Raw genomic sequence first — 16703 nt, 5'->3', positions numbered from 1 at the left:
GATGCTTTAAGGCAGACTGGATCCTCCAGGTATTATCCCCTTTCCTCCACCTTAAAACAACAATCACACAAACAGTCTTGTAAAAGGTAAAAAAATCATTGACTCACTCAGAACACTTGTTGAACAGTAACAGATATAGCAGGTTTGTTCAGGCAGGCTTAAAATGGTAATTCAGTTACATGGACATACTTAAGTCTAGCTTAAATTGGTGTCTGAACATTGGAGCTCAGACATTCAGGTGTCCTCACAGTGCTGGCTTGAAGGAAAGTGGCAAAAAAGAGGATGTGCCCAGGCAGGTTAAAAAAAGCCAGAGCTCCCCCCCCCCACGGGAACTCAGTTCTGGCACCTCTCAGGTGGGGTACAGATGCTTCAGGTTACATATGCTTCAGGTTACAGACTAACCCAGAAAAAGTACCTCGGGTTAAGAACTTTGATTCAGGAGGAGAACAGAAATTGTGCTCTGGCAGCGCGGCGGCAGTAGGAGGCCCCATTAGCTAAAGTGGTGCTTCAGGTTAAGAACAGTTTCAGGTTAAGTACGGACCTCCGGAACGAATTAAGTACTTAACATGAGGTACCACTGTATAAGAGAACAAGGGAGGCGTTCATGGTGAGTTCTGGCACCTCTTTTCCTAGAAAAATGGCACTGTATATATCTATGCTCTCTTCCTGTCAGGACACAATGGGAATATCTCTCGCAGAGTTCCCTGTGAGAGCACTGAGCTTCAGCTCCTGTCATGTGCCTGTTTAGCAAAACATGAGTTGTTGGTTTTGACTGCACTTTACATTTCCCACAATAGGACTGGAAGAGACTCCTGCCTGAAATTCAAGAGGGGTGTTACCAGTCAGTCCTGAGATTCCATAATGAATCCCCCGCCCCTCCAAAATGCTGGGAATCTGTCAAGCCTCCTCTAATTGCTTGGCCTCCTGCTCTGTTTGTTGCACCCCCAGGCAGAGCAGCTGCTGACCATGTTGGCTCTAAAGGGCCTGCTCAGAGGACACGGTGGCAGCAGGAGATACCGGCACATGCAGTCTCCTCGCTCACGAACTGATAGGGGCAGATGTGCTCAGCATTGATTGGCCTGGAAACAAAAGCACATCCTTGGATCTTTTCCCTAAAGAAAAGAGAGAGCTCCCTCCCGGCACCAAATGATGATAGATCATCCAATTTTCAGGCAAAGGCATTCTTTCCGTGCCCATCTCTGCACATAGAACCTGGTTTTTTCCCCCACAGGGAAGGGGAACACTAAATGTTAATGCAATTACATATTACAAAACTGCAGTGTCATTTTCTTTCACTGTATCTCTCCCCCCCCCCTGCCCTGCTCCCAGTTTTGAGGGCCTGAGCAGGCTGTTCTTCCCATCAGCATTGAAACCTCAGTTTCGCCTGCCGGTCTTGGTGAAGTGCAGGCATGGGGGAGTTTTTGAGCAGGGAGATAGCTTGCAAAGGGTCACGTAGCCCCTATACCCTCCCCACTGGCCCTTCACTCGAAACCATGGCCCCTTGAGGCTACTTTACATTTTGAAATATGTTTAGACGCTGTTACATGTACTTACGTGCAATATTGCTTGCCCTGTAATCGGAAGGTGATTTTTCTACTAGCTTTTTCCATTATCCCTGTCATTTGTAGTGCCTATTTACATGATAATAACAGCTATGTATTATTCCTTGTCCTTTTCTTGCTTCTTCCTCCTCCTTATCGTCTTCTCTTGAATCCTAATGGATTCCTGATGGAATAATTTTCCTACGGAGATCTCTGGCAAGTTAGCCCGGGTTGATGTCTGGAGTAGGAAGACACCCCACGCAATCTACTGTATTTACTCAAATCTAATGCTCACCTTTTTTGGCCACGTTGGGGTGCATTAGATTCGATGGCACATTTACATTCGCCAGCAAATACTTTTGTTGGTTTCAAGGTTCTGAAAATCGAGGTGTGTATTAGATGCATTGGTGAAATAGACTTGAGTAAATGTGGTATGTTTGTCATACTACCTGTCTTCTTATCCCCATTTACTTCCCCTCCTCCAATGCATTTCCTTGATATTTTACCCACTCCCAATGCCCTGAAATCAAAACATTTAAGTGCACATGCAGATACAGCCTCTGCACACAAAGATATGTAGGCAGCTTAAGCACTGCACAATACTGAATAAAACATGTGAACGACTCTAATCTGTGCAATGTATTGCAATCATTGCAGGGATCTGGGGTGCATAACTAGGCACAGCATCCCATCCTTGTGCTTGAAAGAGGAGCGCAGTGGTTGGTTGCTGCCATTTCCCTTGGAGATGGATCTCTTTGCAGGCCAAATTGCCCTGGGTTGCTAGAACAGGAAGGTGACCCAATTTGCGTCTTTGCAATACTTTAAAACAATTCGGGCCTCATTTCACATGGCGGCACAGCACCCTCACCCCAAATTATTCTGCAAAGGAATGGGCATATTGAATACTGCCTGACTTCCCCTCTCTAGCAAAGCAGAGGAGGTTTGAAAAGCAGTGATAACTTAATTTTTTGTTCTCAGATGCCTTGAGTGAAAAGCACAGATAAATAGTTCTTCTTTTTATGTACAAAGGGAAGAGACTTTGAATGGGGAGGGGGCTCTTTTGAAGCAGAGCATCTGAGTCCTCCCTTTGTAATGAGATCAAAAAGTAATCTCCAATGACACGCATTGTAGCGTGTTAATGGGAAGCCATTTAAACTTCAGATCAATATTTTCTCAGGAGAGATAGGATCTGTTCAATACAATTTCTCAGTCAGGAAAATAAAATGAAAGCAGCCCATCAACAACACAGCAGCTCTGAAGGACTGAGCCAGAAGTTCAACTGATAGAAAGTCTAGTCCAGGGAGAATGGGTTTGACGCTTCTGAAAATCTAGACCCAAACAATTGAAGAATTCACTCTTATATCCATTATGCTTTCAATTTTGTATCATCCTGACTGTGAACACACATTCAGCATTTTATTTTATTTTTGCACTTGGTTTTCTCAAAAGACCCTTCATTTGACAAATTCATTCACTTAAATCCTTTCACACTGACCCATCCTCATTCTTGTGCTTAGTATATGAACCATTAGAATGAACATAGGCATGTTTGTCAAGTTTATCTTCACTATCATGAGATCTAGAAACATGCTGGAAAAACCCACAAGCCAGCAAACAAATTATCAGGATTTTTTCAGAAAGCAGATATTATAGAGAGCACATTTTACTAACAGAACAATGTCAGTTCAGATTTCTAAATCTGCTTCTGTTCCCTAACTATAGTTCTTGGGTAAGAAGACCAGAATCTGAAGCAAGAGGTACAATTTTGGGCTTTGGAGCTATTTATTATGTAGGTAGGAGGCAGTTGTACTGGCCATGGAAGTAAATGTTAAATGGATGAGAGCCAGTGGAAACAGAGAGCAGACTGACCAGGTTGGTTCCATCTGCCTTGTGTTGGCTTGTGATCAGCATTTGACGAAGTCTGTTACTTCCAATCCAGATATAAATTGGCTGTCCATCAAGTCTGCCCTGGAAAGTGTCTTCTTGGCATGACACCATTGCAGTGAGATAAGACGGTACAATTCACAAATCACTTCTGGCAGGATAGTGCACTTACTTGCATTTAAACTGACATCCCGCTCACACCAGCTTTCATTTATCTGAATTTTATTGTGCTTACTTTGAATTCACAGAACAGGTTGCCATCACAATAGGCAGCAAGGTATAAAACTAAACTCCAAAGCTATGAAGAAAAAAAATACTATGTGTTCTTTCTTTTATATCTTCCCAATCTCCACTTAATGGCAAGATGCTGGTTCAAGAGATTTGTGAATTGCAGCTAAGCATATATCTTTAACGTCATCAGAACATGAGAAGAGCCCAACTGGATCAGGCCAAAGGTCCACCGACTCTAGCATTCTGTTCTTGCAGTGGACAACCAGGGGGCCATGGGAAGCCCAGAAGAAGGATCTGAATGCCAACAGCACTCTTCCCCACTTGTGATTTTCAGCAACTGGTCTACAGAGGCGTATTGTCTCTGCCAGTGGAGGTGGCACATAGCCATCAGAGTAGCCACTGGTGAGCTTATCTTCCACAAATTTACCAAAACCCCTTTGAAAGTCACCCCAGTCGATGGCCACACACATAGGGTAACCAGCTCTTTTTTGACCAAGGCTCTTCCATATCCAACAGAAATTCCATTGTGTGGAGAGATATAGTGACAGAATAAAATCAGAGCACTGAACCTGCTCTGTGCACTTCTGAAATGCTTTTGCAAGGAATGGGGATAAAGTAAAGGAGCATTTCCCCAGCAGACTAGTGTGAGTCACCTTTGGCATTTGTATACTCAGCCCACTATTGCCTCTAGCAAACTAGGTTTGCAAGTTTTTATGTAGTTCACTTCCCATATTTGTACAGCACCCTTCCTGCATGGAACAAAAGGCAGCATGCATGGCAATTACTTGGCAGTAGCTAAGCATGAAAAAGATATTTGGGTCACAGTGGATCATTCAAGAAGAAAACCAAGGCAGAATGCAGTGTCAGGAAAAGAGGGGATTTCATGCTGGGAATGATTGGAAAAATGATAGAAAATTAAACCTTTTGTACCATGATGCCTTATAGCTGGGTTCCAAAGCCAGAGCTCATGGAAATGCCGTTTACCTTTACAGTGGTACCTATTTATCTACTTGCACTGGTGTGCTTTCGAACTGCTAGGTTGGCAGGAGCTGGGACAGAGCAATGGGAGCTCACCCTGGATTCAAACTGCCTTCTGATCAGCAAGCCCAGGAGGTTCAGTGCTTTAGACCACCTGCGATCTCCTGTGAAACAGGTATTTCGTGGAGCCCACAAATTGCTTAGATTTCAAAATGTGCCCCCAAGCCCACCAAAATTGTGAACCTTTGTTATAAATCTGCAGTATGCCCACATTTGGAACATTATGTATCATTTGCCTCATTGATATTTTTTAAAGGTTACTGTAATGCTAGGAACCAACACAGAAAAGGACAAGCAAGATGATCGAGGAGTTTGAAGAGCATCACTTCCCTATGATAAAACACTAAAGCACTTGGGCTTTTACAGGGTTCAGTCCTGTAAAAGGAGTTATGGATGAAGGGCTTTAGGATTAGGTAGCAGAAAGTGAGAGATGCCACCAGCATCATGACAGCGATATATGCCAGTAGAACATTCTACACCACCTGAGCTGTTCCACTGCAGAAAATATCCCATCGAATGGCTAAAATAGAGCAGTCATGAGTAGGGACAGGGCAGCACAGCAGAGGAGCATATTTAGCATCCTGGATGGATCCATGGCCAGGCACCTGCTGATAGCAGAACTTTGTGCCAGCCCCAGCCCAAGAAATTTCTCTCCCAGAGTAACCATGTTGCCATGACAAGGCATAAGATATATGTAATTCAGCACCCAGTCACAGCACACCACCACCAGATGAAAGGTTTGGTTTGAGGCCCAGATCACCATATGGTTTACCATGAACACACTACTCACATAACACTGTGTGCTGCTTGTAGGGAAAGAGGAGAAATTTGAGAACCACTCTATCAAGTTCACCATTTCCATAATGATGATGCAAGAACTGAAGCACAGCCATCCTTCAAAATTCACACTTAGCTGAATTTTTGCAATGCAAAAATGTATATATTGGGGATAAGTGTCTGTAAAAAATGAAGATATTAGTAAAAATAACATTTAAAATGCATTATATTAGGGGATATTTCTTGCAAAAAAATGTGTGTAGTAGTCAAAACTGCATACAAAAATGTGTTAGGAGAAATTCACATTCAAATGCTGGTGAATTTTCATGAGGACTTTAAAAAACAAAGACACACGCTGATGCGGAAATGTGAGGAACTGAATTTAAGATTCAGAAAATGAGAAAGTAAGAGAAACTGAAATGGACAGCTCCTTCCATTCCTATTTGCCTGTAGTGGCATAGGCAAGTCAGCAGCCCAATTTGCATGCCATAATAAACAATTGCTAATGGAGGTGTGAGGGACATCTGGCATCCAGACCTAATTAGTCTTGGCATGGGTTCCAAACTGGACTTTGAGGCTGTTTCCCAAAACCACCCACAGCTGACATCACTCGTGACATCAGGTGAGGGACAAGCAGAGATGTGGCTACCAACGAACAATCCGGAGCTTTAAAGTGTGTAGGCAATTGTTCCATGACAAGGAAGACCTGCTGCCACTGCCAATCAGCTGACCAGCAATGACAGCAAGCCTGCTGGGATTGGCTGTAGCCCCCCCCATCAGGAATACTACAGGGCAACCAATCCTGATGAAAGCAGGGATTGAAGTCGGTGCCTATCAGGTAATGTGCACTGACTTCAAGCCTGCTGGAACTGGCTGTACCTTGGAGTTCCCCTTTGGGGAGATGCTAATGTTCCTACCTGGACTCTTTGACTGCTCCTTGTGCGTGCACAGAGGAAACAAACTGTGGTCTCTGGCTTAGCATTGTGTCTGAACCAAGGATCATTATTTCTTTTGGTCCAATGCCCCCCTCCCCATGTTTGGAAAGCTAAAGATCATTGTTTCTTCCCAGCGGTAGTGCAAAGGAGCAAAACATATGTGATTGGCTCATGCACAGCAAGCCATGGTTTATGGCTTACCATGACATGCAAATACAGGCTGCATGTCAGCCAGGTTCCTATTTTCTTCAACTTTCCAACAGTCCCCATAGCCTCTTATTTGCAGCCACAATGCCTCTCTGTTTTGCAATGCAAAACATTCAGTAGCACCATACCATGCCTGCATCCCTCTACAAGCCTTTCAACACCTCTTTTCTTTTCATTCCCTTCCGAAAGGATTCTCTTTCTGAAGAAAGCATTTGAAACAGAACACATTCCTCAAGGGCTGTTTGTCGATTTTCCTGCTTTAATTTCAATTTCCCAATAAAAAATAAATAGATCAAGATGTTTAAGGAAGATGAAATCCTAAAGAGGCTGCCTTGTTGTCCTTCAGAAGGATTTTCAATGCGGCCCTTCTAAGCCACTTTGAAGTCTCCAATGGTCTTGGATGCAGGAGGAGATATGCTTTAAGAAGTAAAGAAATGTTGGAAACGGGTCCTTGGCCCTTGACTGGGAGACAAAACAACCAATGGAATCTCACTGACATCCAAAAAGTCTCCAAGAAGATGATTCCATTTGGAACCTTCTTGAGTATTGCAGAAGCCTTTTATGGAAAAAAAGAAAGTTATTTGTTTGCATGTGTGGCACGTTACAGCACACATGCCCCAGTGGAATCACAAGCAGTCCCCACACAGTGCCACTTGTCCTCTGCGGTAGTTGCGGCAGGGGCAGAGGCGCTGGTACTTGGTATTGCATCCTGCACAGCTGAATAAGAGAGGTTCCTTCTGGAGGTAGCACTCCTGGACATTTTCAGCCACAGCCGGGTAGAGGTGATTCATCTCTGACTCTGTGCTGTCACAGACAATGTTGAGCCTTGGAAGCAAAGAAACACACGGAGAGAGGTCTTTTCAAACACTGGTTCTAATGTTTGCATTCCCACTTTTATCGTTTGTTAGGCATACAGAAAGGGCCTAATTATACGTTTTGCAGAAGATCCGTGATGAGATTTCTAGATGTTATGTTTTGCATGAGGAAGTGCAGGTGAGATGGGCGCTGAGCTGGCCTCCTGGTGGGATCCCTACATGGGGCAAGGCTGTGCTGGCTGGAGCTGATGGGTATCATAACCTAAACATCTGGAGGGCACCTGGTTGGCAAAGGCTGAGGCAGATATGCCTCTTCTCAAACAAACCTTAGTGAAAGAAGTCAACCATGTACCCGTAGGCGATGCTATAGCCTTTTCTTCTCCAGCCACTCAGTAAACTCCCCGGCATCTCTTTAATAAACTCTGATGTGAACTAGTGATTCTGAACCAGCAATTTCTTGAAAATGGTTGGGTTTTAAGGAGCTAAAGGAGCTTAGCAAGTAGAATCTGAGCTCTGCCTCTAATTTATCATATAAAAATGTCACTTGGACTCAAATTGCCTGCCTGGCCGCCGTGACAGAAATGATAATGCACCCATTTTAATTGTCCAGAGCTATGTATGGAGCTGGGTGGCAGATTTATGTTCTATTAAAATGTCAGTGCCTGTGTGTTCCAAATGTATGCTTACAGACAGAGGGATAAAGGGGGAAGGAGGGAGACAAGAGAACAACGGTGTCTAGAAACCCCCTTTCAACTACAGAAAGCCATTCCCACACACAATGCAACCAGAAGGTCTGTCCAAATATTTTTAGTTTGCCGTGTTGTGTGCAAAGGGCACTGAACAAATGTCAGGGAGGCATCTATGAAAGGATTCACTTTCTCAGCATGAATGAAGGTCTCTAGCAATTCTTGAGACTTTGGGAGAGGCTTAATGGGCCTGAGGAGCAAAAGGGCCTTTAATTAATAAGGGGTGTCTAGGCCAACTTTTGTATGGTGGGATATTGCTCTTTCTTGGGGTCCTCAAGTAGTTCTGATATGCAATTAAAATGTCAAAATTCAATTCAAACTCAAGGTGTTTTTTTAAATAAACAGTTCCTGCAAAGCACCAGCCTCCAAGGAAACAAAACCTGGCTGTAATATTCAGATTTAGGAGTTGAAAAGTGAGTTTTGCAAGCAAATATCGTGTTTTCACAAAGAGCTCAGCACTCTTCCAACTCCATCTTTGCAGCATTCATGGCACAAAAATGTCACTTTCCAATTGCTTCAATATCAAAACTCAAAACAAAGCATGAACTTTACAGTTTTGCCCAACAGCTTTAAAATACAAAGTGCCTGGGTTGCTATCTGGCACTTGTTAGTGTGCTATGCAAAGGGGAAGAGATGGGACTTATTTTCAGTTCCGGCACCTTTCAGGTGGGCACCATTGCCAAGAGAACAAGGGGAGATGTTCAGGGTGAGTTCCGGCACCTCTTTTTCTAGAAAAACAGCACTGGGAAGAGAAGAGATTCCAGGGTGTATGAGGGTAAGATGGGAGAGAGAAGAGACTTACTGCTGAAACACTCCTTTCTTGTTGATGAACTTGAAGAACTCGGGCTCACAGACCAAACCATGCTGCTGACAAGTGCTGGTGCAGGCCTGCCCAGTGTCTGATATCCACACCTGCATGGAGTTGACTGGAGGCCAGGCAGGGGGGCTGCTGCTGGAATTGTGAGACCAGGCCAGGTATGTGGAATTGGGCTGCAGGCTGAAGGGGCTTGCAGAGCTTTGCATAGTGTGGCTGCTGGACTTCTCTGGCATAGCAGCGGTGGCACAGAAATCCTATGCGAGAAGAAAAGAGACAGAATTTTTCAAAAGGCATGAACAGGAGCTAGTCCCACCGAGTTCAATAGGGGCCTGACTCCTAGGTAATCCTGCTGGAGTCCATAGAATCCCATGCTAGAGTTCATTAGGAAAGGAACTGAAAATCAAATTGCCAATATCATAACATCATCATGCTAATCTTTCGTGCAACCATACTTGGGATATCGTGTACACTTTGGGTTGCCTCGTCTCAAAAAGTTTATTGTTGAGTTGGAAAAGGTTCAGAAAAGGACAACCCAAATGATCAAGGGGATGGAGCCATTCCAGGTGAGGAGATGATGCAGTATGGCTCTGAACGCCAGTTGCTGGGAATGACAAATGGGGAGAGTGCTGCTGCACTCAGTTCCTGCTTGCAGGCTTCTCATAAGTGTCTGGTTGGCCACTGTGGCAACAGGACACTTCTTGGTGAAATGAAGGCATATCATGTGTGTGAGAGCATCATTGGTGCATGAGAGTCTTGGGTGGAAGACAGCAACCTGGGTGAGCACTATTGAGAACAGCTCATCTGTACGGTTGTATATACCATTCTGTCAGTGAAAGCTTTCATTGTCTTCTTGGTGTTTTTGCAGTATGTTTTTGTTGAGTGGGAGGAGTGACTGGTGATAGTGGAAGGTGAATGAGTAGGAGATATTGGAGTGATTGGGTGGGTGATGTGTTTATGTGTACTGGTGGATGCGTATGTGAGGTGTGGGAATAAATTGCAGTGAGTGATACTGAATGAGCAGGAGGTACTGTATGATTTGCGTGGATGTAAGGCAGAATTTGGGTGTGATGTCTACACGTTAGAGGGGCGAGCGCTGTATTTTGTCAGTCAGGATGTGCCTTGACAAAAGGGAGGCTCTAAAAATGCTTCAAATTATGCTACTATGTTGTTCTAGTTGGGTTTTATTATTTATTTCATTGCTTATTTGTTTGACGTTGCATTACATTTGTCAGGGCTGGTTCAGCTGCAGGTCAGCATGGAGACTCAGAGGCGAGTAGTAAAGTTGATTCTTTATTCAAGGAAAGAGAATACAAACAAAGAAACCTACAGCAAGACTAGCCTCTGTAAATGAGTTGCCAGAATTGACAATCTGGGACTCCCACTTCCCCCTAAGTCTCTTCCCTATCTGCTCCACTACATGCAAAACTCTTTGAGCCCTTGGAGACAAGCAGGGAGGACTGGCAGGCTCCTGTGAATCTGTTGCTGCCTCAGCCCCCACCTCCTCCTCAGCTGCCTGTTCTACATCTGCAGTGTTTTCTGCCTCTTCTCCTCTCTCACTCAAGCCTGTTGCTTGTTCAGCATCCAAGTAGTCTTCCCCCGCCTCCTCTGACTGGTCTTCATTGTCCCACCACCACTCCCCTGGCTCTGAGCCTTCCTCTTCTGAGGCTTCCCTATGGGGTTCTCCGGCTGGAACCTCTTCACATGACACCTCTTACCAATTCTCATTGCCCAGCCAGTCCCTGATAGCATTATATTGTAGCTTCTCAGTTACATTGTTCCATCTACCTGCCTACCAATGTATTTCTCTACATATATCATTTGGAATGAGGCAGTTTCATAGCTACATGAATTTTTTAAAACCACAGATATACTGTATGTCTTGGGAAACCAGGCCTATCTACAAGGCAATTCTGTGGTGTAAATCTTGGGGTGAGATGAGATGTTTAGAGGCTGATGTCTGTCCATATGCATAAGGGGTTGGGTCACAGTTTCAAGTTTTATTCAGAAAATTAATTATACTTGTGCACAGGCTTAAAAATGGAGCTACAAGCTGATGTGTCCTAAGATCCCAAAGTGTAGCGTTTTGCCAGTTAGCAAATGCGAGGCTGTGTGTGTGTGTGGGAAACATCACACATAATAAATGCTGAAAATAGAAACTGTCAGAACCATGAGGAGAAATGCCCAGAAATAGATGAAACTTGTACTTCTGGGGGCGGGGAGCTCAGAAAGAAATAACCATATAATTAATTCAATTTTGCTAATCCTTTGGGAAAAGATATCAGAAGAGCGACATCCCCCCAATTTCCGCTGACTTCCCAACCCCCACTTCAAGACATAATTCTCTAGATCAGCAGTTCTCAACCTGTGGGTCCCCAGATGTTGTTGGACTACAACTCCCATCATCCCTGAGCTCTGGCCTTGCTAGCTAGGGGTGATGGGAGTTGTAGTTCAACAACATCTGGGGAGCCACAGGTTGAGAAAGGCTGCTCTAGACACTGGTAAAAATTGAACTCATACAACCAAAGTGAGTGGTTATTGTGCCATTCATTACTACCTTAGGGGCAGGAAACCACTGGCCTCCTAGACTTAATCACAAAGAACTGCAGAACAAGATGCAAATCAACTACCTGGTACTGAATGTAAGCATGAATTCGCTCCAGCATCCCTTCAGAGGTGTATTCATAGGGCAGGTAAGGATCAACCTGGAGGAAGGGAAAAGCACAGCATAGGCATGGATCAGTGCAAGAAGGCTATCCCCATCACCACTTTCTGTCAAGTGAAAAACCCAATATCTTGTAATCTGCATGCCTAACATGTTGCATTGGAAGAAAGAGGCAAATTTGTAAATTTGATCACACGTCCTTAATTTGCAGCCTTCCTCAAGTTTTGCAGGCTTTTGAATTATTGGCAAGGATCTGGAAAGACAAAAGAGCTCAGCAAACCATATGTGTGGGAATAAGATGCCAGAAGGAAGGAAAATGTGCAATGAACAAAGATTTAACCTCCAGAGCATGGGAATATCCATTCAGATAACATGTGATTTGATAGCTGAAAAGCCATGCATTTTTTTTCTCCAATAGGAAATCTAGAAATCTAGTGGCAAGGTGGTCAGTAATCTGACAGTTATCAGATTTTTAAATCCCCAAAACCCCAGAACTGCAGGCCATCACCTGCCATTAAGAGTTACAAAGAAGGATGCAAATGTTCTTCAGATCACTTCAACCAGAATGGATTCACCCCTCCAGAATTGTTTTCTGGTGTAAAGCTGTTGAAGTGCGCAAGACTGCTGGCTTGTTCAGCTGGGCCTGCCTGTGTGCACATGACTTGGCTTCAGGCTTGCTCCTCAGCAAAGCTTTCCTTGTGTGTGAGCCTCTCCTCCTTAGGAATGCTGGCAAGCATCCTGATGGATCTGTCAGAAACACTCACAACAGGCAATGCCAGCAGATGCCTGCCTCCATCTGCTACCAGGAGACAGGTGGAAGAAGCCTCATCTTGAAAGGAAAGAGACCCAACAACAGATGGGCTCACCAGGACAAGTGGCTCCTAATGAGCTTCCGCCTTCCCTTTCTCTTTCCCCTCTCCCTCTTTTTTTAAAAAAGATCAAAGTTGGTTAAAAATGTGCCAATTAAGAATCAAGCTAAAGCTCAGTGATTAAAAGTGCATGGCATCTTCTCTGCTTCCAGCAAAAGACCCCTGTATGCTCTAGATAGGCCTGTTCTTCTTCTGAAGAGCAAATAACTATAAAACCCATCACACTAGGGGAGTTTGGTTTTTAAGCAGCTTAGCAGTGACTGATGACAACAGGATAGATTTCCTTTGAACTTGAGAGGTATCTGATCTTACATCTTCCTTTCACCCTCTCACCTGTTCTTTTCCCATTTGATACTAAGACTGTGAACACAGGCATTTCCATGTTGGGCTTTTCTGGATTTGATCTCTAGAAGCTGGCTAAGAACTGTGCTGATTTTTCACATTCATTCTTTCTCAGATGCAGCATAGACTTAGGCTGTATTCCTAAACACATTGGCCTGTGAGAATAGGTGCCGGCCCCTAGGGGCCGAGATACTTTCAGCCCCCCATGGGTTGTTTTTTTGAGGAGGCCAGGTCCCCTCAATGTTCAGAGGGTGTTTGGCTCCACCCCCTGGCTTCTCACAATGTCCGGACATCATGCAACGTCACATGGGTGATGTCAGGATGTTGAGCTGGGCCCCCTTTGGTCATCCTGAGAAGACAGCGCCTCTGGCTGTGAGCCAGGCCTGTTGAGCCTAGGAGGCCTTGCTTCAAATGTTCTGGCCGCAGGAGGAAGAATTAAGCTTCCTGGCAGTCAGCACAATCAACAAGGGGAAATAATATGCAAAATTCCCAGTGCTCAGATCAAATAGGGACAGACAGAGCCCGGTCCCCTCATTTCTTGTGGTGCTGTTTGCCAGGTGCTATTTATAGAAGGTTATGGGGAGCCAATGATTTAGATTAAATTTGGGGTGAGGGTGAAGTTGGAGGTGTGGCTTATCTGCTACATCCAAAGGCCCCTACCTTTACTTGCACAACCCTGGAGCAGTATTTCCTGCAGTTCTTAGCTGAAGTCCCAGATAGGCATGGTGGCCAGCCCTGCCATGAGGCAGAATGAAGCAATTGCCTCAGATGGTAGGTGCTGAGGTGGAGTGTTGTGGTACAGCAGCAGTGGCCCTTCTGGTTTTTCCTCCCGCATCCCCTAGTCATGCCTCTCTGTTGGAGAACCAAGATGAATGTGCCCCATAAACTTGCCTGCCTATTGCATTGCCATTGCTGAAGTAAGATTCAACAACCAGTCCAACCAGCTTCTGTATGTGGCATTTGTCCTTTGTCTCAGGCAGCAAAATGACTTGGGCTGGCCCTGACAGGCAGCACAAAAGGTTACTTCTGGCCTGGGATTGAACGGAAGTCTTATTCCCCTTGCCCCAATGATAATAATAAACAGACAAAGGAAGTAAATGACCATTTCCCAGCTTTACAGGCAATGTTTCATCTCTCCATCTATCATCATTCTTTTATTTCCTATCCCACCCCCCCACCCCCCACTATCCCCAAAGAAGAAGAAAAAGCCCTGAGGAATCTCACTGGATATTTTAAATTTTGAGCTTAAGCTTTATTGCACCAGAAAAGTCAAGCTGTATGTAAAATGGGTCCCTGCTGCTGAGAGAGATTAGCATTTAAATGAGGGATATGATTAGCTACTAAATCCAGCAGGCCTATGGAAAGAACATTGGAGTGGAGGGAAGAAGGAGAGACTCTAAATGTTAGGGCACTTGAGAACACAAAACATCCTGTACAAATCTGCATAGAAGCCCACTATAGCCAAATTCCTATTGGGGACTGCCCAGCTTGCTGTCTGCCTTCCATAATGAAGGTTCTGAATTTCATAGAGACTGGGACCAGCTTAGTTGTTTTCCCATTACTCACCAAAAGGGTGGTTGTATAGTGGTACCTTGGGTTACAGATGCTTCAGGTTACAGACACTTCAGGTTACAGACTCCGCTAACCCAGAAATAGTACCTCGGATTAAGAACTTTGCATCAGGATGAGAACAGAAATCGTGTGGCGCAGCGGGAGGCCCCATTAGCTAAAGTGGTACCTCAGGTTAAGAACAGTTTCAGGTTAAGAACGGACCTCCAGAACGAATTAAGTTCTTAACCCGAGGTACCACTGTATGTCCCTTTTTTTAAACAGAGGAAAGTATTCTAACTGAAGGGCTGTCTCTTCCAAATCAGGTCTAACTATAATGAACCCCAGTAAGGAAAAGTATTGTGCATCATGAGACTCCACTGTTAGCCCCGGGAATCAAAGCTGCCTCATCTCAGATCAATCACAGCTCCCTTGTGGGGGCCCAATGTGCATAAATCATGTTAATAAAGGTATAAACAAACTTTTCATCTGTACAGAACCTCCTGCAATCATACTCAAGTGACCATCACATTATTTCTCCTTTTGGAGGCAGTGGAAGACAGGAGTGCCTGGAGTGCTCTGGTCCATGGGGTCACGAAGAGTCTGACACGACCAGATGACTAAAGAACAACAACACCATGCCTAAGTTCAAAACTATGTGTGTTTTCCAGCATTACCATAATTATGGAAGCTGAAGCAGTAGTAAGTAGGAGGGATTCAATAACTTGGGGGCCTTAAATTATGGTTGGACACTCAGCGACTCCTTTAATAGGATTCCAAATTTCAGCTGAAAGCTCATTATGAATAGGTTGCATCTATGCACAAAAACCAAGCATTAATCAAGTAAAGTAACTGAGACAATCTGTGCTCAGATTCTTGTCTGCAACAAAGACAAGTTTCTACAATCTTGGTATTTTGAGATCAATTCTGGTAGAGTGTACGAGGCTGTAGACAAAAGAGACACATTTGGATGCACGCAGAGATAAGGTGTAGCAGCTCCGAATTGCTGTGATTTCTCATGTTCTGGCTGCTATTTATACACGCTATGTGATCTCCTTTGCCTTTATCATTCAAATGGATAGTACATTTTAGGAATGGATTATGGAACACCTCTATTCTTACTTTGTTCCGCATGCCTTTGCTTTTTGGCAGCAGACTGCCAATGGGAGGAGAGCCATATCTCAAAAGTATCTTTCAGCATTCATCTAGCTGGCATCTGGACACCTCCCAAACTTTGTGGTCCAGCACAATAATGTGAAGATTGTTCAGGTAGCTAAAGCTGATGGAAGAATTATCTCACTGAAGTTCATGTCTAACAAACTTTTCAGATTCAAATCATCCAGCCATATAAAGTATTCTCTGTTAATGTAAGCTTCACAAATTGCAGCTGCCTTTGAAAAATGGAAACAAATGGGGGGGGGGGACTTAACAACACAGCCAAAACGAGGTTGACATTGGATACTTTTTTTGTCTGTTGTTAATATCCTGTATATTTCCCCCCCCCCCCCGTTATACTGCTTCACCATTTGTCATGAAACTATTCCAAAAGGAAGAATCCTTATGTTCAGAACATTTCTCACATGGTGATGGAGCTACAGAAGACTGACCAGAATTCCAACACTACAGTGGGACTTGTCCACAAGGGATACACAACATATAGATCAGGGGCAGAAAACATGATGCCATCCAGGTGTTTCCAGACTACAGTTCCCATCAGCCTCAGCTAGCATGGCTAATGGTAGGGATTATGGGCGTTGTAGTCCAGCAGTTTCTGGAAGGCATCACATTGGATCCCTGTGCTCTAGCTAGTCGATGTTCAGAACCATACTAATTCTAAAGCTCTAGGATGCTATGATAATGTCACTGTCCTAGTAGCATCTCAGCAGGCAATGAGCAGCAAATGAGTCACAAGCCAAGGGATCTCTCTCAGTTTATGACCCATCTTCTGTCTAGTGTTCCAGTCACATATGTGCTAAATGGAGTTACTTCTTCTCTTCTGCTGTATGAATAACTCCAAAGGCTGGAGGAGACACTGCTAAGCAACCTTCTGCCATAAATATCTCAGATGAGAGTTCAGCAAGGCTGGAGATTGTACCCATTATATCTAATTACAGGTGCAAACGGTAATCAGTTTCGACATAATGACAGGAGTTGATACTGCCTATGAATTATTGAACTTGCCCTGGTTTGATTTGGGAACCTTCAGACAGGAAAGTGTTGGGCGCTTCTGTGAGTTCCTTAAATAGAAGTGTCTAGCTTGTCGTAGCACAGATTGCCTACTCGACTCTCCT

General features: G+C 44.3%; 1 protein-coding gene across 1 annotated transcript in view; it reads right to left on the bottom strand.

The window, feature by feature from the left end:
* Positions 1 to 6844: 6844 nt before the first annotated feature.
* MGAT5B (alpha-1,6-mannosylglycoprotein 6-beta-N-acetylglucosaminyltransferase B) overlaps positions 6845 to 16703 on the bottom strand; it is a 167518-nt gene continuing 157659 nt past the window's right edge. The window contains exons 15-17 of the mRNA XM_083725826.1: positions 11619 to 11693; positions 8977 to 9245; positions 6845 to 7438 (exon numbers count right to left, since the gene is read on the bottom strand). Of these exons, the coding sequence (XP_083581952.1) occupies positions 7240 to 7438; positions 8977 to 9245; positions 11619 to 11693 (543 nt within the window). The 3' untranslated portion in view covers positions 6845 to 7239. The remainder of the gene's footprint in view (positions 7439 to 8976; positions 9246 to 11618; positions 11694 to 16703) is intronic.

This window comes from Podarcis gaigeae (genome assembly GCF_964106915.1).
Source record: "Podarcis gaigeae genome assembly, chromosome: 2".
NCBI lineage: Eukaryota > Metazoa > Chordata > Lepidosauria > Squamata > Lacertidae > Podarcis > Podarcis gaigeae.
The sequence above is the reverse complement of the archived record's forward strand: the minus strand, read 5'-3'. Positions and strand labels throughout refer to the sequence as shown.